Source organism: Cannabis sativa, chromosome 4, assembly GCF_029168945.1.
Source record: "Cannabis sativa cultivar Pink pepper isolate KNU-18-1 chromosome 4, ASM2916894v1, whole genome shotgun sequence".
NCBI lineage: Eukaryota > Viridiplantae > Streptophyta > Magnoliopsida > Rosales > Cannabaceae > Cannabis > Cannabis sativa.
The window spans coordinates 63,744,404-63,771,072 of NC_083604.1; the positions used below are offsets into that span (position 1 = coordinate 63,744,404).

Below are 26,669 nucleotides of genomic sequence, written 5' to 3' on the forward strand. Positions count from 1 at the left end.
TAAAAACGTAAGAAAAAAGAAGATTTAAATAAGATAGTTTGAAGATATTTTTCCATTAATAAATTAATAATAAATAATTATTAAAATTTCATATAATTAGAATATATATTTATTCTTCTATATAAAGTGTGCCTATATAACAGAATTCATTGGTGACTTTTTATTTATATTAAAAATAAAATGATTTATTATTAAAAATAAAATAGTTTATGAGAAATTCATGGGTCACATTTTATTTATATATAATAAAATAAAAATAAAATAAATCCCATTAAATTAAAAAAAAAAAATACGGTTCTAGATTTTATCGAATTAATACAATTTTTTTTTTCTATTAATATATAACGTACGTGTGTGTACGTACACTCTTGCGATATTGAATATATATTAATTAATTATAGCTAACCTTCTAAAACTACTAACTAATTAATTAGATTAAACTAAATTATATATTACTATATATTATAGTGAAACCATATTTTTATTTGTACCCGTGAAAAAATCTTAGTACGTAGACCTACCTGTGAATATAAATATGCACAAATAATCATCATACATATTATATATATATATACATTAATTTATTAATTTTGAATAAAAAAAAATCCAAATTCATCTACAACATCTATATTTAAATGGATATTCAAATAAAATAAAAAAAAAATTAATTTATGTATATATATATATATATTACTTTTTTATTTGTTATTAGTACCTAAGGTGAATCAATTGATATATAGTGTAAATCTATATCTTACTATTATAAAAGTGTCTTAATTGTGTGATAGTTCTATAGACAATTTTGCCCCTTTGTAAAAATAAATATTAACAACTTTACCATTTTGTTGACTGGTCAAAAGTCAATTTTTAACTCTTCTTTTTTCTTCTCAAATCTAAATATTAACAATTTTCCCATTGTGTTGACCAAGTCAAGTTTTAACTCTTTTCTTTTTTTTTATTGTGTGATAGTTCTGTCTTAATTGTGTGATAGTTCTATAGACAATTTTGCCCCTTTGTAAAAATAAATATTAACAACTTTACCATTTTGTTGACTGGTCAAAAGTCAATTTTTAACTCTTCTTTTTTCTTCTCAAATCTAAATATTAACAATTTTCGCATTGTGTTGACCAAGTCAAGTTTTAACTCTTTTCTTTTTTTTTATTGTGTGATAGTTCTATAGACAATTTTGCCCTTTGTAAAAATAAATATTAACAACTTTACCATTTTGTTGACTGGTCAAAAGTCAATTTTTAACTCTTCTTTTTTCTTCTCAAATCTAAATATTAACAATTTTCCCATTGTGTTGACCAAGTCAAGTTTTAACTCTTTTCTTCTTTTTTTTGATAATTTTTTCTAAGTCTTTTTCTATCTAACCACGTCAGGATCTCTTCCTTCTCTTTCTCACCACACTACTAACATCAGATTGATGATAATAATGAAGATTATTAATGTGAAAGATGAGTGGAATAGAGCCATAGCTGACATGTATCTTGGAAAGAATGCAGCCATAAAGGGTCATCACAGTGAAGGCGCAGTGTCTTGCCTTTTCACCTTTATTTAATTCTCTCTCTTAATTGACCACTCATCTCAAAAAGTGTAATAGTCAATTGACAGCTAATGTTTTGGTTAATGTACAATTGACAGCAAAGCGTGAAGGTATATTTAATGCTTTTAATTAAGACTAAGAAATTCAAAAGCTCAAAAAGTGTAACAATTGACAGCAAAGCGTGAAGGTATATTTAATGCTTTTAATTAAGATTTTCAATTAAGATTTTCAAGGTAAAAAAAGTGTAAGAGTCAATATTAGATTATATTAACAGCTCACATATTCCTATTTTCTAATATTATATTATATTTAATTCTTTCTCCTAATATTTTGAAGGTCAATATATTAATCCTCTTTTGATATTTCTGGAAGTTTCCTTTTAAATTTTTATCTCTTCCTCTTCTTCTCTCTCTCAGTTTCTCTGCAATTACTGTGTATAGTTGGAAAATGATGAAGACAACAAATAACAACGTCCATTAGATCAATGACAAGAGAAGGCTTGCGATGGCAGCAACCACCACCAGCACCACCGAATTCATCACGGCGGTCAATATTGTCGACATGCAAACCTCCACCAGGTATGTTTATTCATTTCAAAATCTCTAAAGTTTTTTACCGTTCTTTGTCTCCATTTGCACACAAAAATATAAAATCCCCAATTTTTTTATTTGTATTTCTCACTTTTTTCTTCCAATCCCTAATTTTTTACCCCTTTTTCTCTCTATCTGTAGATATAAATATCACATATGATGAAATTTATCTGCTTTAATGTAAGTTTTTTTGTTTTCAAATTTCTTGGACTGATGCATGGATAATTTTGCCCTTAAAAGAAAAAGTTAAAAAAAATTTAGATAACGTTTTTGATTCTTTTTTCTTTAAAAAGAAAAAGAAAAAATATACAACTATTAGCTTACTCATCAAATACGTGTTACAATATTAAATTTTTGACTCATCAAATACGTGTTACAATATTAAATTTTTGATTTTTTATAATATCAAGTTTTTACTTTTCTGATTATCTGTTGGTAGAGTTTTTAAAATATTTGAAGATAAATCTTGGGTTTTATCTTACATTTTGCTACGTGTTGACCTAATTGGTATATCACTGCTTAGTCATTATACATACGTGTTATATGAGTGAAAGTTACTCTCTCTTTAAAAGTTAGTATAAATATTCTATTCTAACATGATCAAACTTATCAAATAAATTGTTTTAAGAAATAGAAGTTTGCTTCTTCAAACTCTCAGGTTTGGTTTAGTGAATCATTATATAGACTTGTTTTGATGTATACTTAAATCATGCTTTCATGTATATATGATTTTATTTGGTGAAATTTATTATTATGTATTTAAGTTTTATGCTCTGATGAGTATTATATGTGTATGTTTTTTAGTTTGTGATTGAATCTTTGTGAATTTTTTCTTATTTATATACTGGTGTAGTTGCATATGAGGCTAAACATCTCTCTCTCTCTGTTTCCTTTTTCTCTTTTGCAGGCATGTTCTAATTCTGTTTTGGTGGATTTGTATTACAAAATTCTCTCATACCTTTAAAGGTTAATTCTTTGAATTGTAAAATATATTTACAGTAACTGATGTTCTTGTTTTATTTCAATTATTATTGGTAAAGATTTCAAATTTTTGTTTTAAGGGGTTCATTTATTTATTTTGTTAGTTTGCTCTGCTATCATCCAAATAACTTTGTAATTAATTGGGTTCTAAATTTTTATTATATACATAAAAAATAAATTCTTTTAAAGAAAAATAAAGATGGATTGTAGCTTAGCAAGTATAGATTTCTGTAGTTAATAACATTCTCAATTTTTAAAGGAAATGCTTATAAAAATAAATATTTACATTAAACATTAATTTTTTTCCCAAATTAATGCTTATATATATATATAGCCATCTCTTATAATTTGAGAAAGTCATTAATATTGTTGAGCTAGCCATTTTGTTTTCATTGGTAGGATATCTGTTAATAATTTTCATCTATGATGTTCTCATCGGTTTGTAGTTCTCTTTCTCCCCTTGGAACTAATTTTAAATTAGTTCCTCGTAGTAATTATTTTAAGGCATCATCATCATCTTATTATTACAAAATAAATAACAAACCAATTAAATTCTCATATTTTTGTTCAACACAAGATTGCTCTGCCAAACGTACTCTTGTATACACAGAAAACAATTTTACAAAATCATTTCTCCAAAGGAAAACCTCATTTAAAAGCTTTAAAAAAAATTCTCTTTTTTATTATTTTTTTTAATTATTGGCTGATTTTTTTTTTTTTTTAAATCAGTACTTGTTTTTGATGTTAGAGTGTGGATGTATAGGGTACACAATAATAATATACAATTTTTTGTTTTCGTTTTCTTTCAAATAAACTCATAATGCTTAATGCTTCTTGTAGCATTACCATCAGTTTTAAGGATGGTGTTAAAATAATTATTTATACAAATTCTTATTAATTGTATCTCTTTATTCTTTATTGGTTATTTTTCTCAACCAATTATTAATTGTAACAGCGAAAGATATTGGCCTGTTTGCAATTAAAACAATTTCCCTAAAGTGTATGGATGATACAAATATCATATAAATACATATATGTATATATTTTAAAATAACCATGTTTAGGAAAACTGAGAGAATTAACCTCTAAGCTGCTGCACAAGTCCTTTAAGTGTTTTCTCTTCATTTTGTAGATTTTATAGCTTTGCCTCATCCGATAGCTGTTCTTTCCTGTGAGATCTTTAGGTCCAAGATTATCTTTTGACTAAGAGAGAGAGAGAGACAGAGAGAGAGAGAGAGAAACCATGCACTTTATTAACTTTAATAAACATTTCAGACCAAAATTTTTGCTTCATAAACCTGAAGATATCTTTGTCTATGTAAGAGACATAGAAAATTAGAAAAAGTACAATCTAACTATAGAATCTTTACACATAAAAAAACACATTCATCATATTGGAAAATTTGGTTAAATATTGTTGTTCTTTACTAATTTTCAAAGTCTTATAGATATATGTATTACAAAAAATTCTTTTATGTGCATGATGAATGTTTTTTCATAAGTGATAAGCCAAAAAAAATATAGCATGCATATGTACCAATAGAATACATTTTATAAGAAAAGTAAATGATGTTCTAGATAAAAATCAAATTCAATTGATAAACTATAGATATATGTATTACGAAAAATTCTTTTATGTGTGCTATGAAATTATTTCATAAGTGATAAACCAACAAAATATAGCATCGATATATAGAAACAGAATACATTTTGCAACAAAAGTAAAGACTGTTATAAATAAAAATCAAATTCAAGTGATACACTAAACATAGAATAAAACCCATAACAATAATAGAAAAATTTTATTTTGTTCAATCTGTAACTTATCTTCTCAAAATTATAATAAGTTTCTGCTTGTATGAATAACTTTTCTGTAAATATACATTAACTAAGATTGACTTATCAGTTTCAACTACTATTTCTAAGTTTTAAAATTTATCCCAATAGTTATGATTTCGGTTATTTACAATTTTAGGAACGTTCTTATTGTTTTTTTATGTTTGTTAAGAACTTAGAATTATGATTATATTTAAATAAGTTTGGTTTGGACGGTGGATATATGCTTCATTTTCTCTATTTTCAAACTGCATTGCATCATTGTGATTTATGTTTTTTTTAAAAAAACAACACAAACACATAATTAATTATCTTTTATTAGTGCAATTCTCTAACAGTGTATCTATTACAATTCTCTAATAGTGTATATATTCAAATTGGTATTTTTTCATTAGTGTATATATTAATATCAATATCACATTTTATTTTCCTTTTGTAGATATTACAAGAAAAAAAAACCAGCTATATATTTACTCTCTACTGTTTCTTCAATTTCAACTTCAATAAAGGTATGCCTTTTTATTATTTACATAAATAATCAATTAACTTTTTTTCCTATTTTTTTACTACAACAATGTTTATTTTTTTAAAAACCTGTACATATATAATTCACGATTATAAAATAGTATTCTGCTTTTTAATTATAATAAATTCATAAACTTATTATATTATTGCTATACTCTTAAAAATAATAGATAATCATGCCACTCGATAAGGAAGAGAAAAGGAAACGGGCAAATTTAGCTACAAAAAAATGGCGCTCAAATCTATCGGAAGCTAGGAAAAAAGAAATAAATGAGAAAAACCGAATTGCATATCGAACAAAAAAACTCAAACAAACAGAAGCTCGTGGTTACCAAATAGGTTAGTTTATATTCTGAAAAAATTCATATTACACAATCAATAAATAGAAGAAAAAAAAAATCTAAATTACCCCTGCTAAATTGAAAATCCTATTTTTCAGATAAAACACCAACAATTGATGATCGTGACCAATATAGGAATACCGTATTTGAAGTCGGTTAGTTATATATACCCTTATCTCTTACTCAATTTTTATGTATCTGCAAAAAATATTAACTTAATAAATAAACTATTATAGGATCTACTTCTTCGCAACAAGAACAGAACAGATCTTACAATGGACCAAAAATACACACCAATCTGATTATACACCAAACTCTAAATGACATACCAAATGAACCAGCATTATTACCGCAACCTTCTACTTGCAAACATTGCCAAGCAAAGCGATTTACCCATGAACCTAATGGCTTTTGTTGCCTGGATGGTAAAGTCTCATTAAAATCAAATGATTGTCCGACTACACTTTATGAATTATTTACATCTTCAACAGTAGAATCTGAACACTTTAGAAAGTATGTTCGCACTTATAATAATCATTTTGCTTTCACTTCTTTCGGTGCTAAAAATGACAAAACTTTAGGCAAAAGAAACAAAGGAATATACACGTTTAGAGTACAAGGACAAGTTTATCATTATATTAATGAACTACTTCCACACGATGGCCGACCATCTTTTTTACAATTGTACTTCTATGATACAGAGCATGAAATAGAAAACCGAATCAATATATCATCAAAAATGAATCAAACAATAGTTTCAAAACTTATAGAAATCATAAATATGAATCCTTATTCTTTATTTTTCCGAAGTCTAAGAAACATTCCTAACTTACAGAACTACACAATTCACATACAGTCTAATGTAGGATTAGATCAAAGAGTATACAACGCTCCTTTAGCTTCACAAGTAGCTGCAGTATGGATCGATGATAACTCCTCTAGAGAAACAACAGATCGTGAGATTGTTGTATTTAGCCATGCAGGCTTTAGTCATAAAGTACAGTATTATTACGGTTGTTACGATCCATTACAATATCCTTTGTTATTTCCTTATGGAGAAACTGGTTGGCATGAGAAAATTAATCGAGCTGATAAAAATAGAAATCAAACTTCTCATGATAGTGAAATAGTTATTGATCCAACTAGAGCCACCTCTGCTGAACAATTGTTAGAAAAAGAGAAAAAATTAACTAATAAGAATAAAAAAGGATTGGTTGTTTCTTGTAGAGAATACTATTGCTATAAATTACAAATTCGAACAACCGACAAAGGGATACTACTTCATGCAGGTCGACTGTTACAACAATATGTTGTAGATATGTATGTGAAGCTTGAAACGTCTAGACTAGATTTTTTTCGCAAAAAACAAGATCAAATTAGGTGTGAACTATATCAAGGTGTAATTGATAGTATACAACTTGGAGAAAATCGAGGTTCACAAATTGGCAAACGAATTATTTTACCAGCTTCCTTTATAGGTGGACCTAGAGATATGAGAAAACGATATGTCGATGCAATGTCATTAGTTCAAAGATTTGGGAAACCAGATATTTTTTTAACAATAACATGTAATTCAAACTGGCCAGAAATTAAAGAAGAATTACTTCCAAATGAAGAAGTACAAAATAGACCAGATTTAGTTGCAAGGATCTTTAGAGCAAAATTAGAAGAATTAAAAATAGATCTATTTAAACGACAAATTTTTGGACTTGTAGCTGCCTATATTTATGTCATAGAATTTCAAAAAAGGGGCTTACCACATGCACATTTTCTAATTATCTTAAAACCACAATCAAAAATTATAGCGCCAGAATCATTCGACAGATTTGTCTGTGCTGAATTACCCGATAAAAATATAAATCAATATCTTTTCTCCATTGTCATTAAACATATGATGCATGGTCCTTGTGGTCAACTTAATCCAACAAATGTATGCATGATGAAAAATAAAAAATGTCGAAATCGTTATCCGAAATCGTTTTACCCTCAAACAACTTATGGAAATGATTCTTATCCAAATTATAGAAGAAGAGACAATAACATATCAGTTAAAATACGAGGTAGCAATCTAGATAATCGTTGGGTCATCCCTTATAATCCTTATCTACTTGCAAAATATAACTGTCATCTTAATGTAGAAATTTGTTCAACTATTAAAGCTGTCAAATATTTATACAAATATGTCTATAAAGGACATGATCGTATTGCTGTCCACATTAATTCAGAAAATGATCAAAATGATATTAATGAAATAGATCTCTACCAACTTGGTAGATGGGTCTCTCCTCCTGAAGCTACATGGAGAATATATGCATTTACATTAAATGAGATGCACCCACATGTACAAGTGTTACAAGTTCATCTTGAAAATAAACAATCTGTTACTTTTAAAGATACAGCTTATTTAAATAATGTTATAAGTGATAATAACATATCGAAATCTATGTTGACAGAATTTTTTGAAATGAATAAAATTGATGAAAAAGCTAAAACATTACTTTACAGAGAGTTTCCAGAACACTTTGTTTGGAACCAACAATATAAAATTTGGACCATTAGAAAGCGATTCGAAACTTTTGGTAGGCTTGTTACAGTTAACCCAATAGAAGGTGAGAGGTATTTTTTACGTTTATTATTAAATCATGTTCGTGGGCCAACCTCATTTCACTATTTAAAGACAGTTAAAGGTAAACAGGTAACCTCTTTTCGAGAAGCTGCTTTACTTAGTGGATTATTAGAGGCTGACACAAATCTAGAACAATGTTTATCAGAAGCCTCATCATTTAATATGCCCTATAGCTTACGTCGTTTGTTTGCTACCATCTTAGTATACTGTAAACCTACTAACCCTAAAGAGTTGTGGGAAAAATTTGAACAACCAATGTCTGAAGATTATTATACTATAATGAACACTCCATCTACAATCAGAACTCATGTTCTAAATCACATTAAATTTTTTTGAAGAAATTAATCAACTTTATTAATTGCAATCACACAAGATTACATGAAGCAATTCAGTAGATACATCATTGCTTGTAAGATTACGATCAGCAACAAAATAGGATGCCCTCGCAAAGGAGTGAGCAACACTATTAGCAGACCGTCTAATAAAATTAACAGAAACATCACCAATTTGTTCTAAAAACAGTTTGCAATCCGAAATAACACTTCCAAAATAGGATAACAAAGGAAGATTACTACGAATTGCTTGAATGACGGAGAGACAATCGGATTCCACCACTACACCTTGCCACGCCTTTTTCTTCACCCAACTTAGAGCCTCCCGCACCCCCATGGCTTCGGCCAAAGCTGGTTGAACAGTCCCTGCCCGACAGCAAGTGAGAGCCTCAATCAAACAGCCATTTTCATCTCTTGCAACACAAACAAAAGAGTATGTTCCATTGCTGTCAAAAGTTGCAGCATCTACATTGATTTTAATCTTTGTAGCAGCTGGTTTCATCCATTTTTCTAGACCATCAGCACTTGTTAAGTAAGCTGGAGTGGGCACACAGCTTCGGTCTTGAGCTAGAGACCAATTGGAGAGAGTAGTATGCGCAAGTACTGTTACATGCTCAGCCGTGGTGTTCTTCTCAGACCAAACCAGATCGTTTCTGGTCTTCCAAATCGCCCAGCAGGTGGCGGCAATCTTCTCTTTGGTGGCTGTGTTTTCTCTCTTAAATATGGCTTCCAACCAACTAGCAAAGGTTACAATTCCCTGAACATTAGTCCTTATTCCTCCAGAATCCCAACAGAGAGATGCAAAAGGACAAGTTACTAAGCAATGTAAAGGTGTCTCAGGATGATTAATGCACCTAGGACATTGATTAGTAATCGGCACATGTCGAGATTGCAGCCTTGTTTTCGTGGGAAGACAATTCGAGGTTGCACGCCATAACAGATCCTTCATTTTTGGAGGAACACGCAGCTTCCAAATGGACTTCCACACTTCCAAATCATTCAAAATCACCCCAGCCTCCTTCTTCAATTGCAAAAGTTTATATGTTGATTTCACAGAAAAATGCCCAGTATTTTCCAAATGCCAATACCATGAGTCACAAACCCGACTTGAAGATAAGGGAATGCTAAGTATTAAACTAGCGTCCCTGTTATTAAACAAATCTCGCACCAAGTCCACATCCCAGGCTATTTCTCCAGTAACCATCAACACAGAAACATTTTGATTCACCAAAGCCGGATGAATAGAAGTTACCTTTGGATTAGTTGAATCAGGCAGCCACGGATCCCGGAGGATACTCACCAAAGTACCATTTCCAATTCTACTTCTTACTCCTTCTCGAACCACTTCTTGAGTTTCGAAGATGCTTCGCCAAACAAAGCTCGGATTACCACCTAATTCTGCCGAAAGAAAGTTGCCATCCTTGTAGTAACGGGCTTTAAAAATCTTGCCTACCAACGAATCCGGATTACTTAAGAGACGCCATCCTTGTTTACTCAATAAACTCAGATTAAAATCTCGTAAGTTTCTAAACCCCATACCGCCTTTGGATTTATGAGTTGTCAACTTATCCCAGCTCTTCCAATGTATGCCTTTATTATTCTTAGTAGAGGATTGCCACCAAAATTTGCACATTAGTTGTTCCATTTCCTGACAAGTCTCTACAGGAAGCAAAAAGACATTCATTGCATAACTTGGAAGAGATTGGGCAACAGTTTTGATGAGCAATTCTTTTCCAGCCTTGGATAAGAATCTCCCCTCCCAACTTTGAATTTTCTTTCTCATTCGATCCTTCAAAAAACCCAAAAGAGCTGTTTTGTTTCGGCCTAGTGTATTCGGCAACCCCAAGTATAGGCTATTCTCACTTGCCTCATTAATACCCATCATTGCACAAATTCTAACCTTCTCATCATAGGAAATATTCGGGCTGAAGAAAAGAGAAGATTTCTGACGGTTCACTTGTTGACCCGAAGCTTCCTGAAAACACTCTAATAAGTTAATCACATTTCGGGCACCTTCCTCAGAGGCTTGACAATAGATGTAACTATCATCTGCAAATAGCATATGAGAAACCAAAGGAGCTCCCCTAGCCACTTTACAACCCCGAATCTTGCCTCTTCTCTCATAATCATGAAGCAAAGCAGAAAATCCTTCAGCACATAATAAGAAGAGATATGGAGATAACGGGTCACCTTGCCTTAAACCTCGTGTAGGAATAATAGGGCCAACCTCATGCTCTCCAACCACAAACTTATAAGCAACCGAACTCACACACTTCAAAATGAGCCGAATGCATTGCTCATGGAAACCCAACTTCCTCATCATTGCTTCCAAAAAGCCCCATTCAACTCTGTCATACGCCTTGCTCATGTCGAGTTTTATTGCCATAAATCCCTGTTTGCCCTTTTGTTTTCGTTTAAGATAATGCATTATCTCATACGAAATCAAAATATTATCAGTGATAAGTCGTCCAGGCAAAAAGGCGCTTTGGGTTTCTGAAATAACCTTGGTGAGAATTCCTTTGAGTCTGTTAGCCAAAACCTTGGATAATATTTTGTAAATAACATTGCACAAGGCAATTGGCCTCAACTCATTCATACTTTCAGGGTGGGATTTTTTCGGAATAAGCACAATATTAGTATTGGAAAGATAATCAGGAAATTCACCACAAGAAAAGAAACGTTGTACCAGACTTGTGACATCTTTGCCGACTATATCCCAATGTTTCTGATAGAACCCAGGATTGAAACCATCTGGCCCAGGGGATTTATCAGGATGCATCTGAAACAGCGCTCTCCGAACTTCTTCCTCCTCAACTATTAGTAGTAAGTCTCGGTTCTGATCGCTAGACACTCTGGTAGCCACACAATCAATAACAGCTTGCCAATTCGAACAAGAAGAGGTAAACAAGTCAGAGTAATAATTGCTCATGACCTCCGAAAGACCATTATCCCAGTCAACCCATTCCCCATCCGCATTCTTCAGCCTAACAATCTGATTGTTTCTTTTTCGACTACTAGCACAAGCATGAAAGTACTTAGTGTTCTGATCTCCGGCTTGTAACCACAGTTGTTTTGATCGTTGTCGCCAAAAAATTTCTTTCTTAGACAGCACTTCGAACAACTTAGATTGAACTTCCTTATATCTCGAAATAGACACTTGATCTCTTCTCCCTTTCAACAGCTTCAGAGTCTTGTTACATTGCCTTATTTCTTTATTAAAGTTGCCTGTGATGTCACTACCCCATTCGGCCAGAGCTGAGCTACACGCTTCCAATTTCACTTGTAAGGAATCACCCAAACCATTCTCCCAACGAGCTTGTACTATTTGCCTACACATCGGTTCTCGAGACCACGCATTTTCATACCGAAATCTCTTCTTAACTTGAACCGGTTTAGACTTGGCGAGATTTAACCATATAGGGCAATGATCTGATACTGTGACCTCCAAATTCTCCAAAATGGCCGACGGAAATAGAGCTTGCCAATCATAAGAAACTAAAGCTCTATCCAACCTTACTTCAACCCATTGGTCCGTACCCTTACCCTTCTCCCAAGTGAAAGGATGCCCTTGTATTTCCATATCAATGAGATGACATTCCGACACAACATCTTGAAAACCAGTTAATAACCAATTAGGATATGGGCGGCCCCCCCTCTTATCACTATGGTTCAAAGTATTATTTAAATCTCCCAACAAACACCACGGTAAGGAAGACTCACCTGAGAGTTGACGTATAGCACGCCAGGTGTTAGCTCGAAGATGCCTCTGAGGTTCTCCATAGAAACCGGTTGCACGAAATGTTGGGTAACCATCCATGTTGAGCTCTAAGTCGATATGGTTTGTACTGAAGCTAATCAACTTACCCTCCTCCTCTTTCTTCCATAACATAGCTAGGCCTCCACTATGGCCTCGGGCCTCTACCACAAAGCTCCCTTCAAAGCCCAACGCCCTTTTCACCAAATTAATTTTGTCAGTTTTGCAAATTGTCTCACACAAAAAGACAACATTGGGTTTCTTTTGGAAAACGATTTCCTTTAGGAATTGAACAATCCTCGGGTTCCCAAGCCCTCGGCAATTCCAACTCAAAAGACTCATAATGGATGGCGGGACCCAAAATGAGTGCCCGCCATTACATCGTTTTTTGGAAAAGTACCATGATTAAGCTCCATCCTTTCCTCTGAATCACTTTGCAAAGCTCCTTCCGTATCACTAGGCCCAATTACACAGCCCACTATTGAGTCCTTTGTGGCTTCAGAAATGACATTGCTAATGGGCTCAATCTCATTCACCATGGGCCTATGTACTTCTTCTAAGACCCAATTCGGACCCACCTCCTCACTATTTAACTGCTCCAATAAACTTTCCTTATTCATACGCCTTCTTTTTAAATCTGTAACCACCAGGCCATCTTTGACATTATTCCCAATATTTCCCTCATTTATTCCAATTGTCAATCTTCCATGATCTCCTCCCTTATTTCTTTCTAGCATTAACTTCAAGCTTTCCTCATTCTTCTCTCCTGGATTCTCGCCCATCTCCAGCCCATCAATCATAATGACATCCCTTGATGATCGGCTATGATTGTTCATCTCTTCCCTGTAGATCTCCGACGACTTCTGGCCGGCAACCACTCCCAGCGACTGGCCCATATTGTCTCTTAACCATCTTGCACCAATCTGCTTCCCCTGCCTTCGGTCTGGAGCTTTCATAAATAAACCATAAGGTTTAGCAATAGTCTCAATGGGTTCTTCAAACAATCGATGACAAAATTTTTCTGAATGGCCTATGATGCCACAAATGAAGCAAAACGTTGGCACCCTCTCGTATTTGAAGTCAGCCCAGAACCACTCCGTCTTACTCTTATAGATCCGCATACGTCTTTTTAGTGGTTTTTCCACATTAATCTTAACACGTACTCGAAAATAATCTCGCCAAATTCCCGTAAAGTTCTTCGGACAAGACGAAACATATTTGCCAATATAAGCTCCCACCCCTTGTAGTACACGGTCAGATCGAAAACCAACTTCAAGATTATAAACTTGAACCCATATTTCCATACTATTCAGTGTTTTAAGTCTGGGATTGTCTCCACTTTGGACACGTTCGATTAGTAGGAGACTCTTATTGAATGTCCACGGGGTGCCTTCAAGGACTCTCCCAATATCCACTTCATGAAAGAATTGGAATAGAAATCGGTTAGTTTCCAGTTCTTTGACATACATACCTTTCCCCGGCCGCCATAAAGACGCCATCACATTTCTTAAAGAATCGAAATCGGCAGGCCTATCCGATAACAGCTTTCCTACCAAACACCACCTTCCATCAACTTCATCGGCCAGCCTTTCCTCCTGATCAAACAAGAGCCCTCCTTCCTCCTCATCTTCCACTTGTAAATCAGCCCATCGTTGCCCCAAATCTTCCACTACCCGACTGCTAGACGCCATACGAATCGATCGAAAATCACAACCCAACAACGAAATACTTTTACAACCTCATACACATGTCACTAGACAAGACATATTGTTAGAATTAAATCACATTAAATTTATTCTAGAATCAATGGGAAAAGATATCAATGATTATAACTTAGTTGATAATTACATAACTGATAACGAAATTGATAAACAATATAAAGAGATTAATGAACAATTAGCAATTGTTGTTAGCAAAGAAGATATATTAGCTGCTAATTTATTAAATTTGAAACAGAAAAATGCATTCGACTTAATATTAAATACAATTTTCAACAATCAAACTGGCCTTTTCTTCATTGATGGCCCTGGAGGAACGGGAAAAACTTTCTTATATAAGACTATTTTGGCTGCAGTTCGTTCAAAAAAAATAATAGCTTTAGCTGTTGCATCTTCAGGTATTGCAGCTTCTATTTTACCTGGTGGTCGAACAGCTCATTCTCTATTTAAAATAGCCCTTCACTTAGATAATTATAGTTCTTGTTCAGTTAGTAAACAATCAGGTTTAAGTAAATTATTACAACTAACAAAACTTATTATTTGGGATGAGGCACCAATGTCAAACAAAGAAGCTATTGAAGCTTTAAACTATATGTTAAAAGACATAAATAATTCCACTCTTCCTTTTGGTGGTAAAGTTATAGTTTTTGGAGGTGATTTCCGTCAAGTATTACCTGTTGTTCCTAAAGGTACAAGAGAACAAATGATTAATGCAAGTTTAGTAAAATCTGAGTTATGGCCCTTATTTACTAAAATTACATTAACAGACAATATGCGGGCCAAACAAGATCCCTTATTTAGCAGTTATTTATTAAATATTGGCAATGGAACCGAGCCAACTATAGATGGAAAGATACAGCTACTCTCATCGATGATTTTACCTTATGAGGATGATGATACTTCGCTAAATAACTTAATAGATTTCGTATTTCCAGATATTAATAACTACACAGAAAATATGAATACAATACTCAATCGCGTGATTTTAACTCCGAAAAACGAGTATATTGACCATATTAATAAAATTCTTATTAATCGATTTCCGGGTAACTCCATAAAATATTATAGTTTTGATGAAACCGTAGATAAAAATGAACAGGGAGTACAAGAAGACTTCATGAATAGCTTAACACCAAGTGGATTCCCTGCCCATGAATTAACACTAAAATTAAATTGTCCAATTATATTACTTCGTAATATTAATACTTCTGAAGGATTATGTAATGGAACACGTCTAATATGTCGACAATTTGGCTCTAATATTATTGATGCTGAAATAGTTACTGGTGATCATTGTGGAAAGAGAATTTTTTTACCCAGAATACCTTTTACTCCATTGGAAAATGAAAAAAATATATTCCCATTTAAACGCACTCAGTTTCCCATTAGATTAAGTTTTGCTATGACTATTAACAAAGTTCAAGGACAAACATTAGATTCTGTTGGTGTATTCTTACCAGAGCCTGTTTTCTCTCATGGACAATTATATGTTGCTCTATCTAGAGCAAAAACTTTATCAGCTTTAAGAGTTCTCATTAGACCACCATCAGGCAACGAAGCTGACAATAATCATACCTTGAACATTGTTTATGAAGAAATCTTATTATTAAGCAATACTATATAAAAGTTCTTATGTATGATTCTCTTCTTATACATCTTTTCACTGTTTATTATCAATATTGATTATATATTTTAATTTAACTTATTACTGTTATTTCTTTTTACAGATCAAAGATGAATCCTCAGTATAAATTACTACGAGAAATTACACCATCTACTAGAGGATGGATAGCAAAAGTTACTGTTATTGAAAAACTTATCCCACGTATCTCTCGCAATGGAGTATTGTACCAACGTATAATTCTTGCTGATATTGAGGTATATTTATTAGAACTCATAAATCTATATAAGCTATATAAATTGAATGTAAATTTTGTTTCAGCTATATAAGATTATTAATTAATTAGCTATAAAATCTCTACAAAAAATACTTTCTGACATCATTCTCTATATTTCTGATTCATTATAAATAGAAAAATCGTATACAAGCTACTTTGTATGGCAATGCAATCCATCATTTCGGAGATACCTTAAATGTTTCACAAGTCTACTTAATTTCCAATGCTTATATAAAGCCAGTACAAGAAGAGTTTAGAATTGTTGATAACCAATTTTGTAACGTCCCCGCTTCAAGCCTCCATTGGGTCCTTACACCCACGGACTAATGGCTCTTATACACGAGTTCGTCACTCTGGCTGGTTCATGGATTGATGACTCACCCTACAGACCAACACGAGTGTTTCCAGCGTGCTTTGTCCTCACTCACACGCATCCTGGGAAAACTTCCCAGGAGGTCACCCATCCTTAAATTACCCCAGGCCAAGCACGCTTAACTATGGAGTTCTTTCGAGATGGGCTACCGAAAAACAAGATGCACCTTGTTGACATAGGTAGTACCAATCAATCCATTTAAGCTCTCTTCAACTGTGTAGTCCCATACCTACACAGTCTCAGAATCATCCCACTTGACCTTCCCCAGGCGGTGTGGGATTGCACAGCTTACCCGGTGTTTCCCCTTACGGATCACGGGACTACTGACTGTCACAATCACCCCCCCCCCCTTACGGGGTCCGACGTCCTCGTCGACCACACTTCCGGCTGGGTCAAGGCTCTGATACCATTTGTAACGTCCCCGCTTCAAGCCTCCATTGGGTCCTTACACCCACGGACTAATGGCTCTTATACACGAGTTCGTCACTCTGGCTGGTTCATGGATTGATGACTCACCCTACAGACCAACACGAGTGTTTCCAGCGTGCTTTGTCCTCACTCACACGCATCCTGGGAAAACTTCCCAGGAGGTCACCCATCCTTAAATTACCCCAGGCCAAGCACGCTTAACTATGGAGTTCTTTCGAGATGGGCTACCGAAAAACAAGATGCACCTTGTTGACATAGGTAGTACCAATCAATCCATTTAAGCTCTCTTCAACTGTGTAGTCCCATACCTACACAGTCTCAGAATCATCCCACTTGACCTTCCCCAGGCGGTGTGGGATTGCACAGCTTACCCGGTGTTTCCCCTTACGGATCACGGGACTACTGACTGTCACAAATTTGAATGGAGCCTCAATACTTCTACATCAATTGAGGAAACTACTGACGAAAACCAATGGAATTTTGAAGATCTCTACAACTTGTATTATCTTGATCAACTAGATGCCTACGTTGATACAAAAACTTCTGTTGGTAATATTTATATAATTTTAATTTTTCATAATCATTATTATTGTCAAATTACTAATGATATTGTTTTCAATGTTAATTACAGATATTGTTGCAGTTGTATTAAGTGCTGATCCAATAAAAAAAATCCACACAAAGTCTGGACCTGCAAATATTCAAGAATTTCTCCTTGTTGATCAAAGGTTTAAAACTAATATGTTTTATAGTTTTAAAAAATTACTGCATATGTTATGTTAATTTTTAACAAAATATATTTGTGCAGCTTACAACCCAAAACTTTAACTATGTGGGATGAACTAACTGAGACCGTTGGAAAAACAATATGTGAAATTCTTCCACAAAATCCTATTATAATAGGAACACGCCTGAAAGTTGTTTCACACAACGGTTAGAATTATTTCAACTAATTATTTAGTATTATTAAAAGACATCTTATAATATATTTTTTTTAACAATTCAATAGGTATATCTTTATCATCCAAACAACAAAGTTCATTTATTATTAATCTTACAAATATTCCACAAATAAATGAGCTTCGTCAATGGTAAACTAATTCATACTTATTTTTTATAAATTATTCTTTATTACACCTATCTATAAATAATTCTTATATATCTGATAATTTAATCCTATAAATTAATAGGAGCATTAACAATGAAGAATACCTTGCTGCCATTATCAATGAGAAAAGACTCTTCCCAAGTCAAACTGTTCTAAGAACTCCTCAATATAATAATATCATTACTATTAATGGCATTCAAAATCTTCCACAAGAGGTACGTACAATATTTTTATTTAATTTTTAATTAACTAATTAGTTTCTTTTCTCGGTATTTATAGTGCTTATAATTATTTTTGGCTTTACATAATATTATATACTTTATTTCAATAACTATATTATGTTTTATTAGCAAACTACTTTTTGGATAAATGCATCAATCTCCATCAAGAATTTAAGACAACCCTTCTGGTACATGACTTGCATAAAATGCCGTCAGAAAGCAGATCTTGACAATCAAACATCATGTTTTAACTGCTACAACTGCAACGAATCATCTGTTGAGACAATTCCAAGGTTCATATTAACTCAATTAAGCACAAATCTTACTATCATAATTTGTGATTTAAATAAATTTATTTGTATTTGAATTTATTAGGTGCCGCTTTCAAGCTCAACTAACAGACCACACAGGCTCACTAATAGCAACGTTCTTCGGCGAAAATGCAGAAAAGATGTTAAATTGTACCGCACAAGAGCTTATTCACATCCCAAGTGTAATTTGTACTACTTAAATTCATTTACTTCATTAACGTACATTAATATTATTATCTTTCTCAATGATATTATTAATAACAGGATCAAAACATATCATCGGTTGCAAGGCTTTCTACAGTGAGTAAATTTTTTATTTACTTAAAAGCAAGAGCGGATGCATATAGTGGTGGGAGTCAAACCAAATACAATGTTATCTCACTGCTCGAAAGTGATAGTGAATCAAGCACTTCAAATACTACGAATGATACTTGAAGTATCTGCAAAATAATATAAATAAATATATAAATTATGTACAAATATTATAAATACTATGTAAAATATATTTAAATAATAAACATCTTATGTAGGACACGTTATATATGTAATTAAAACGCGTAGCATTAAGTAACTAGCTTATAATTATTATTGTATAATATAATATATATTTACACTTTTTAACTTCATTTTCAAATATTAAATCTTAATTTCACATTTTATATTTTATCACAATTAATTAGGCATTAAAAATGAAGATAAAAAATTAAAATGAAAAGTTTAACACGTGCAATTGCACGTGGAAACTCACTAGTATATATATATATCGTTATTGATAATGTTAAAAATATTATTTATAAGAAGATGAGGTTTGGTGTGGGACTATATATATATATATATATTTATATATATATATATATATATTTGCTCATATATTTGAACTAAAACCTTTTTAAATTATGGTAACTGAAGTTTTGTTTCTTTTAGGTACTCTATTATAAAAATCTGTATTACATATATTATTTATTTTTGACTATGAGGAGGTGGATTTCTTTATTGGGAAACATATAGTGTGACAAATTATTGTTCATATATTAAATAATTATTTTTGATTAATGGGATTCTTATATATAACTGTGTATATTGAATTTTTTATTCAAATAATTATTTTTTTATTTTTCCGTGATTATTTATTGTTCATATATCTAGAAGCCTCTTTGATTAAAGTTAAGATTATAAGATTAATTAATTTATGATTTCTTTCTATACACATAATAATAATCTCACCTAATAACTAATAATATTTTTTCTTTAATTTTTAATTGTATTGCTTTCAAATAACATTAAAAAAAACTAGCATAAAATTTAATATATGTGTCTCGCACGTAGTATTTTTGCTAGTATTAATAAAGGTTAATTAGAAAACGAAAAACTTTACAAATCTTCCCTTCCTTGTCCTTAATCGCCCAAATATTATTTCGCCTCTTTCTGATAACTGCTGCCGCATGAAAGTATCGTGTGTTTCTATCCCCCAACGAAAGCCATGTTTCTCTTGATTTTTGCCGCCACATACTCTCTTTCTTGGCCCAAGAAATTAATAGCTGAGATTGAATTCTGCACTCTTCTTCTTTTAAAGCTGCTGTGATAGATTGGCTTTGAATCCATTCTAATCTCTTCTCCAAGTTTTGTTGGAATTTATTTTACCAGGATCTTAGATCTACTCACAAGTATGTTTATTAACACCCTAAATATGAACTTTCTAAAACGATGAAATAAACACATATAAAGTTTAGGAAACCTTACATTGGGTGCAGCGGAATAATATGACTCCTTCCGTTCAGATATCTAGCCCTTGATTCCTTTCTGTAGCAGAGCATTATCAATATCTGAACCTGGATCTCTTTCTACGAATCTTTGATCTTTGAAACCTCCTTCTTCTTTGAAAGTCTTTCTTCACGATCTTCCTCACTATGATTGAGGTATCACTTGCTGTGTGTGGGCACTACTCATACACTAAGAATTTCGAAATCTCAATGAGGAAGAGAGAGAGAGTGGATTCGGCCAAAGATAGGGAGAGAGAGAGAGGCTCAGTTTTTTCTGAATCAGAAGTGTAAGAAGAAAAGTGTAGAAATTTAGTGTAAATTTCCTGAAGCCTTCACTATCTATTTATAGCATTCCACTAGGGTTAGGTTTGAATTATTTGGCATTAAAATAATGAAAATATCAGTTTAAATTTCCTACAAAAGTGGCTGGCCCTATACTAGTGGATTTGGGCCTCACTTTTTGCAATTTTGCAGTTTTACCTTTTCTGCATCTGATTTTCTCAAAAACACCAATTTTCTAATTCAACCATTTAAATGCCAATTCTAACTATTTAATAACTATAAATAATTATTAAATAATATTGTCATTTATCATATTTATTAATTGAACCATACAAAGTATCATAATTAACAAATATGCCCCTAAAACTCTTTCTTTACAATTTCGCCCTTACTTAGTGAAAAAATCACAAATAGACATAGTCTAATTTGAGAATTATAATTGATTAATCAAAACCAATTACGTGAGTCTTACAGGCAATATTATCTCAACTAGTGCGGGGACCATGGGTCTATATAACCGAGCTTCCAATAAGTAGATCAAGAATTTAGCACTAAAATTCACTAACTTATTAATTCTTCGTTGAATCCACGCATAGAACTTAGAATTGCACTCTCAGGGCCCGTTTGGTTGATGGTAATGGACCAGAAAGGAATGGAATGGAATACTAATGGGCCTTATTATTTTGTTTGGTTGAAAAATAATAATTTTGGAAAAGAATTCCATAGTAATGGTATTCTCCCAAACTAATGGAATTGCTATTCCATTTTTTATTTGGTGGAATTATAATTCCATTCCAATCTCTCTTCTACTCTAGCCATGGGCCAAGCCCAACAAACCCTAACCCTAGCTGAAGATTAACCTGCCATTGATACCACTGTGACCGTCTCCTTCTTCTTTGATCAGACTCACGCCGCTGCAAGTGCCGGGATCCTTGCTAGTCTGGTAGTGTTGCCAGAGGTAATTCTCTCTCTCTCTCTCTCTCTCTCTCTCTCTCTCTCTCTCTCTCTCTCTCTCTCTCTCTCTCTCTCTCTCTCTCTCTCTCTCTCTCTCCATTCTTTGGTTTGGTGGTACCGCCATTGTTTTATGTCGTAATCTAGTTTTGACTAGTCTAGTAAATTCGAATCTAGTAATTGTCCGTACGGTTCCAGTGGCAACTGTGAGTTGAGAATAGGAGAGATCTAGAGGTGATGAGGTGACATGGACCCCAAAAAATGTAGCTGTGTTACGAAATGTGAGCTTCATTGCTCTGCATTTAAATACATAAACAACAACAAATTAATATATATTATAGGAATTCTCTTATTAATTTTTACACTGGAATTTTACTCAAGACATGTATGGATACTGATCCAACAATAAAAAGTTATTTAGACATAGCAGAGAGAGCATTTGAGAAAAAGGGTAGAATCATAGTGATGATTATAATGAATTCAGAACTTTATTTAGTGGCTATAGGACTTATGATTTTAGAAAGTGACAACTTAAGGAAACTTTTTCCAAAATTTATGATAAAGATTGTGTATAGTGTATTGTGTCATATTATACCTAAACTAAAATGTAGTCTAGTTATTTGTTGAAATGTTTATTACATATGAAGCTCTCTTGTATAATGTTAATCATGTAAACTATGATGATAATGATGATGGTGATGATTCTTGGCTCTGTTTGAAATTATGATCTGCACAATCTCATTTGGGATTACTCTTGTGTTTTACTGAACTAGTCTGGTTAAACTAAGATTTATGTTTCTAGATTTACCATATTGTATTGAGAGATTTTTGTGTAAATTAAACTAAGAGACTCTTTATTTTCCATAACAAAAGATAAGAAAGAATTGTACTAATTCTATAGTGGGATTGCTTTGACATACATTATTATTATGGTTATTTTGTGAAAAAGAGATTTATCTGTTACTATTTTGTATGTAAAAAGTTGTAAGTTATGTCCTTGGATTGGAGTATTGGACAATGGACTCCCTGCTGATTATGGACGTCTCCTCACCCCATTTTTAGTTACATGAGAAATATAAAAAAAAATTGGCATCATTTTAGCACAGGAATAGGCTCAATAATTTGGAGTAACAAACACAATACTGGATTATATATTATTAATCAGATTGTGAAAAAAAAATTTGGTTTTGGATTAATAGTTCATAAATGGTTGGTTTGATCTTCCATGTGATTAGAATATTTGGTATTATTTTTATGTATATATATATGTATATATAACATTCCCTGATATTATTGAGGCTCTTATCATGGACATGTAAATGGTGATCAAGACATTGAGATTGCCTAGCCACTTCTATTTGGTACAAATGTTCATTAAAAGTGATAATATAAAAAAGGATAATTTGACTTGAATGATAATTTGATGTTAGATTTGCCTAAGAAGATGAACACCAACAAAGTAATGTCATGTATGCTTTAAGGATATATGGTAAATACTGAGAATTTAGATTTGAGTCATAATATAGTTGCTTAACTTTGAAAGTGCAAAATGCACAACTTTTTATATATTATATATATTTATATGTACCTAAAAAAGTTTATTTATTAAAAACATGTAATTGTTGTTGGTTTCACAATTCAGATTTTCATATAGAATTTGGTACTCTCTGACTTTGGTACTAAAAGGGCATTTCTAGTTTGTTGTATGTGTGTATATTTTTTTTTTTTTTTTGTGCTATGATGAAGAATTATTCAGTGGATTGTATGAATAATGGTAAGTTTCTTTTGCTCAATTATTGTCATTGTAGGATAATGGCTCGCTTAACTGTAAGTGAAAGACAAATTTTGAGAAAGAAGAAGATCATAACTCTTTATATGTATTGGATGAATGTGTTGCATGTAGTGCAATGGTTTTTTAAATTATGGGAAAAAATTATTGAACATAGTATTGAATCAAGCTCTTTGGGAAGACAATTATACATACTTGATATTTTTGTCAATAGGCAAATTGTGCACCAAATAGCTTATGAGAGTGATGTCATTTGTTTTGATCAACTTAGGATGAATAGGAAAGCATTTAGCACTTTATGCATAATGCTTGAAACTAGGGGTGGGTTAAAAGCATCTAAATATTTACAAGTAGATGAACAAGTGGCTATGTTTTTACATGTAATTGCTCATCATGTGAAAAATAGAGTCGTTAGATTTCGATTTATGAGATCGGGTGAGACAATTAGCAAATATTTTCATAATGTGTTACATTCAATCATTCGGCTACATGGAGAGTTATTGAAAAGACCTGAACCTGTTCTTGAAAATTCAACAGATGAGAGGTGGAAATGGTTTAAGGTATAATATATATTTCTTGAATTTCTTGAATTAAAATGATTTAGGTGGAAATGGTTTGTTTGTTTGAAATACTAATAAAAAAAACTTTGTTTATGATATGGTAGAATTCCTTAGGAGCACTAGATGGAACTCATATTAGAGTGAGAGTACCTATGAATGATAAACCAAAATATCGTACTCGAAAAGGTGAAATAGCTACAAATGTCTTAGGTGTATGCTCCCAAGACTTGCAATTCATATATGTGTTACCTGGTTGGGAAGGCTCTGCAGCAGATGGTAGAGTTTTACGTGATGCCATACGTAGAACAAATGGTTTGTGTGTTCCAAATGGTAAGCTTAGTGTTTTAGATTGTACATTTTTTATTTTTGATTAGTAGCTCATTTAGGAGACAACTTAATCCCCATCTTTATTTTATTTTAGGTTATTATTACCTTGTAGATGCTGCATATACTAATTGTAAGGGATTTCTTGCTCCATATCGAGGCCAACGTTATCACCTCAACCAATGGGAAGATGGAAATCCTCCTAGAAATTCACAAGAATTTTTTAATATGAAGCATTCATCTGCTAGGAATGTCATTGAGAGATGTTTTGGTGCAATTAAGAGTCAATGGGCAATTCTTAGGAGTCTGTCATTCTATCCAATAAAGACTCAAAATTGAATCATTTTGGCATGTTGTTTGCTTCACAATTTTATTAGAAGAGAAATGCCTACTGATAATACTTATATGCATTCAGAGAATGAGATTAACAGTGGAGACGAAGAAGATGTTGATGGATCCATAAGAAGTATTGAAGCTTCTAAAGAGTGGACAACGTTTAGAAATAATTTAGCACATGAGATGTATAGTGAATGGAGGGAACGTAGGAGAGCAAGCTAGTTTTTTTTCTTAGATTAAATGCACAATGATTATCTAGGTTTTTATATTTGTTTTCACTTGGCTATGCCAAGTTATTTGACTGGTTGTGTAATTGACAACATTGAAATTTATCTTTGAATTTATGTTTTGTTATTGGTGTGTATATCAATTCAGTTTTGTTTATTTACTGTTGAATGTCTTTATTTTTCACTCAAGTTCAACATTTCAATTCTAGTTTTTAGTTTTACATTATTTTGATTCCTTATTTCAGCATGGAGACTTCAAAAGGAAGAGGTCCAGGACAAAATAAAAGATTCTGGAGTGAAGATGAAGACAAACACTTGATTGAATCACTTATGGAGCTAAATATTGAAGGGAAGTTTAAAGCTGAAGGAAACTTCAAGCCAGGTCATCTTAGAGCTATTGAGATGAAACTAAAAGAGCGAATGCCTGGATGTGACATACAAGCTAAGCCACACATTGAGTCTAGAATGAAAACTTTGAAGACTCATTTTCAAATAGTACATGAAATGTTGACTGGACCTTTTTGTAGCGGGTTTGGATGGGACAGTATTAGAAAAACTGTAACTGCGGAAAAACCAGTGTGGGAAGCATATTTGCAGGTATTTATGTTTATATATGCTATATTATAATATAACTAGTGCTTTAAAAATGTTAAACTTTTTAACTTGGCATAATGTTTGGAACTTCTTATAGAATACTTTGCTATGTATACTTTAGAGATATGTGAAGTAAAAGATAGGTTATGCGGTGTGATTTATTGGTTTTTATTTTGTATACATGCAGAGTCATAAGGAAGCAGCTCCATTCAAGATCAAGTCATTCCCTTGGTATGACGACTTGTGTGCAGTTTTTGGCAAAGATCGTGCAACTGGAAAACATGCAGAGACTGTAACAGATGTTGTTGAAGAACTTGAAGCTGAAAAGGAAAACACTACACTTGGAGAAGATGATTTTAGCAATGCTAATAATGTGGATGAAGTGGAATCTATGTCTGTTTCAGATGCAACAAGAGGTGCTCAATCTCACACTCAATCAGATGGGTCTTCAAAGAAGAAAAGGAAAGCTGCAAATCATGAAGAACTTTCAAATGCACTTACTCAATCAGCTTCTATTCTCGCAGAGGTAATTGAAAAAGCTTCAATTCGTTTGAGTAAAGCTATTGGTGAAGACTTGAATGAAAAGCCTATGCAGCTCGGGAAAGAGTTAGAAAGGACCACTACACTTACTACAACTTAACGTCATAAGGTAGCTCGCATGATTATGCAAGATAATGCTCTGGTTTCTTACTTTTTCAGTGTCCCAGATGATGAGAAGGATGAATGGGCGAGACTTCTGATTGATGGCTCTCTTTAGTACACAGCTCGGGAAAGAGTTAGAAAGATCATGGTTATTCACTTTGGTCTAAAATAATTTGCAGGACAATATATATTGCCTTTGACATTCAGTAGTATACAAATTATAATCTTTTGGATCTGGTGTAATGTGTTATGCTCATAATTTTGCACACAATTATTTTGAGCATAAATATGGGTATTGGACATGAATACTTATACTTTTGAACAAGTTTTTATGTGATTATATAGTTTTTTTAAAAAAAATATATGTTAGGTTTTTTTTTAAAGAAGTAATATTTTATAGTAAATTCAATAAATATAAATTTATATATGTCAAATTTTTTAAATAAATATTAATTTTTTTTAATACATATTAGTTTTTTTTAAAAAAATATAAATCAATTTTTTTTTAAAAAAAAAAAAAATATATATAAGTTGAATATATTTAATTTAATTTTTTAATCATGTTTTAAAAATAATAGTATTTTTGTTCAAAATTAATTTATTCCATTCCATTCC

At 32.4% G+C, this 26,669-nt stretch overlaps 4 protein-coding genes and 1 long non-coding RNA gene across 7 annotated transcripts; all 5 read left to right on the forward strand.

The window, feature by feature from the left end:
- The first annotated feature begins 1,794 nt into the window (after positions 1-1,794).
- Positions 1,795-3,161, forward strand: LOC133036540 (uncharacterized). Its single transcript, XR_009687150.1, has 2 exons — positions 1,795-2,124; positions 3,044-3,161. It is a non-coding gene; the product is annotated as an uncharacterized LOC133036540 (long non-coding RNA).
- An 11,176-nt stretch (positions 3,162-14,337) lies between these two features.
- LOC133037063 (ATP-dependent DNA helicase PIF1-like) lies at positions 14,338-15,370 on the forward strand. The gene is made up of 2 exons (XM_061113872.1): positions 14,338-15,251; positions 15,349-15,370. Exons 1-2 carry the CDS (start codon positions 14,338-14,340, stop codon positions 15,368-15,370), a joined length of 936 nt encoding a protein of 311 aa, XP_060969855.1.
- A 2,000-nt stretch (positions 15,371-17,370) lies between these two features.
- Positions 17,371-19,116, forward strand: LOC115697057 (replication protein A 70 kDa DNA-binding subunit B-like). Its single transcript, XM_030623966.2, has 8 exons — positions 17,371-17,498; positions 17,581-17,677; positions 17,758-17,882; positions 17,959-18,040; positions 18,140-18,272; positions 18,408-18,571; positions 18,654-18,771; positions 18,854-19,116. The coding sequence occupies exons 3-8, from the start codon at positions 17,780-17,782 to the stop codon at positions 19,022-19,024; spliced, it is 771 nt and encodes a 256-aa protein (XP_030479826.2). The 5' UTR covers positions 17,371-17,498; positions 17,581-17,677; positions 17,758-17,779; the 3' UTR covers positions 19,025-19,116.
- A 2,253-nt stretch (positions 19,117-21,369) lies between these two features.
- On the forward strand, positions 21,370-24,955 carry LOC115721403 (uncharacterized). 2 transcript variants are annotated; one of them, XM_061114287.1, is made up of 4 exons: positions 21,370-21,589; positions 23,391-23,931; positions 24,036-24,261; positions 24,353-24,955. In XM_061114287.1, the coding sequence occupies exons 2-4, from the start codon at positions 23,395-23,397 to the stop codon at positions 24,592-24,594; spliced, it is 1,005 nt and encodes a 334-aa protein (XP_060970270.1). In that variant the 5' UTR covers positions 21,370-21,589; positions 23,391-23,394; the 3' UTR covers positions 24,595-24,955. The 2 variants fall into 2 exon arrangements, with proteins under 2 accessions (XP_060970270.1, XP_060970269.1); XM_061114286.1 differs by lacking the exon at positions 21,370-21,589 and having other exon boundaries at positions 23,307-23,931.
- LOC133028989 (uncharacterized protein At2g29880-like) lies at positions 24,950-26,289 on the forward strand. Of its 2 annotated transcripts, XM_061114288.1 has the most exons (3): positions 25,042-25,415; positions 25,600-25,938; positions 26,112-26,289. In XM_061114288.1, exons 1-3 carry the CDS (start codon positions 25,065-25,067, stop codon positions 26,121-26,123), a joined length of 702 nt encoding a protein of 233 aa, XP_060970271.1. In that variant the 5' UTR covers positions 25,042-25,064; the 3' UTR covers positions 26,124-26,289. The 2 variants fall into 2 exon arrangements, with proteins under 2 accessions (XP_030506549.2, XP_060970271.1); XM_030650689.2 differs by having other exon boundaries at positions 24,950-25,415; positions 25,600-26,289.
- Positions 26,290-26,669: the final 380 nt, after the last annotated feature.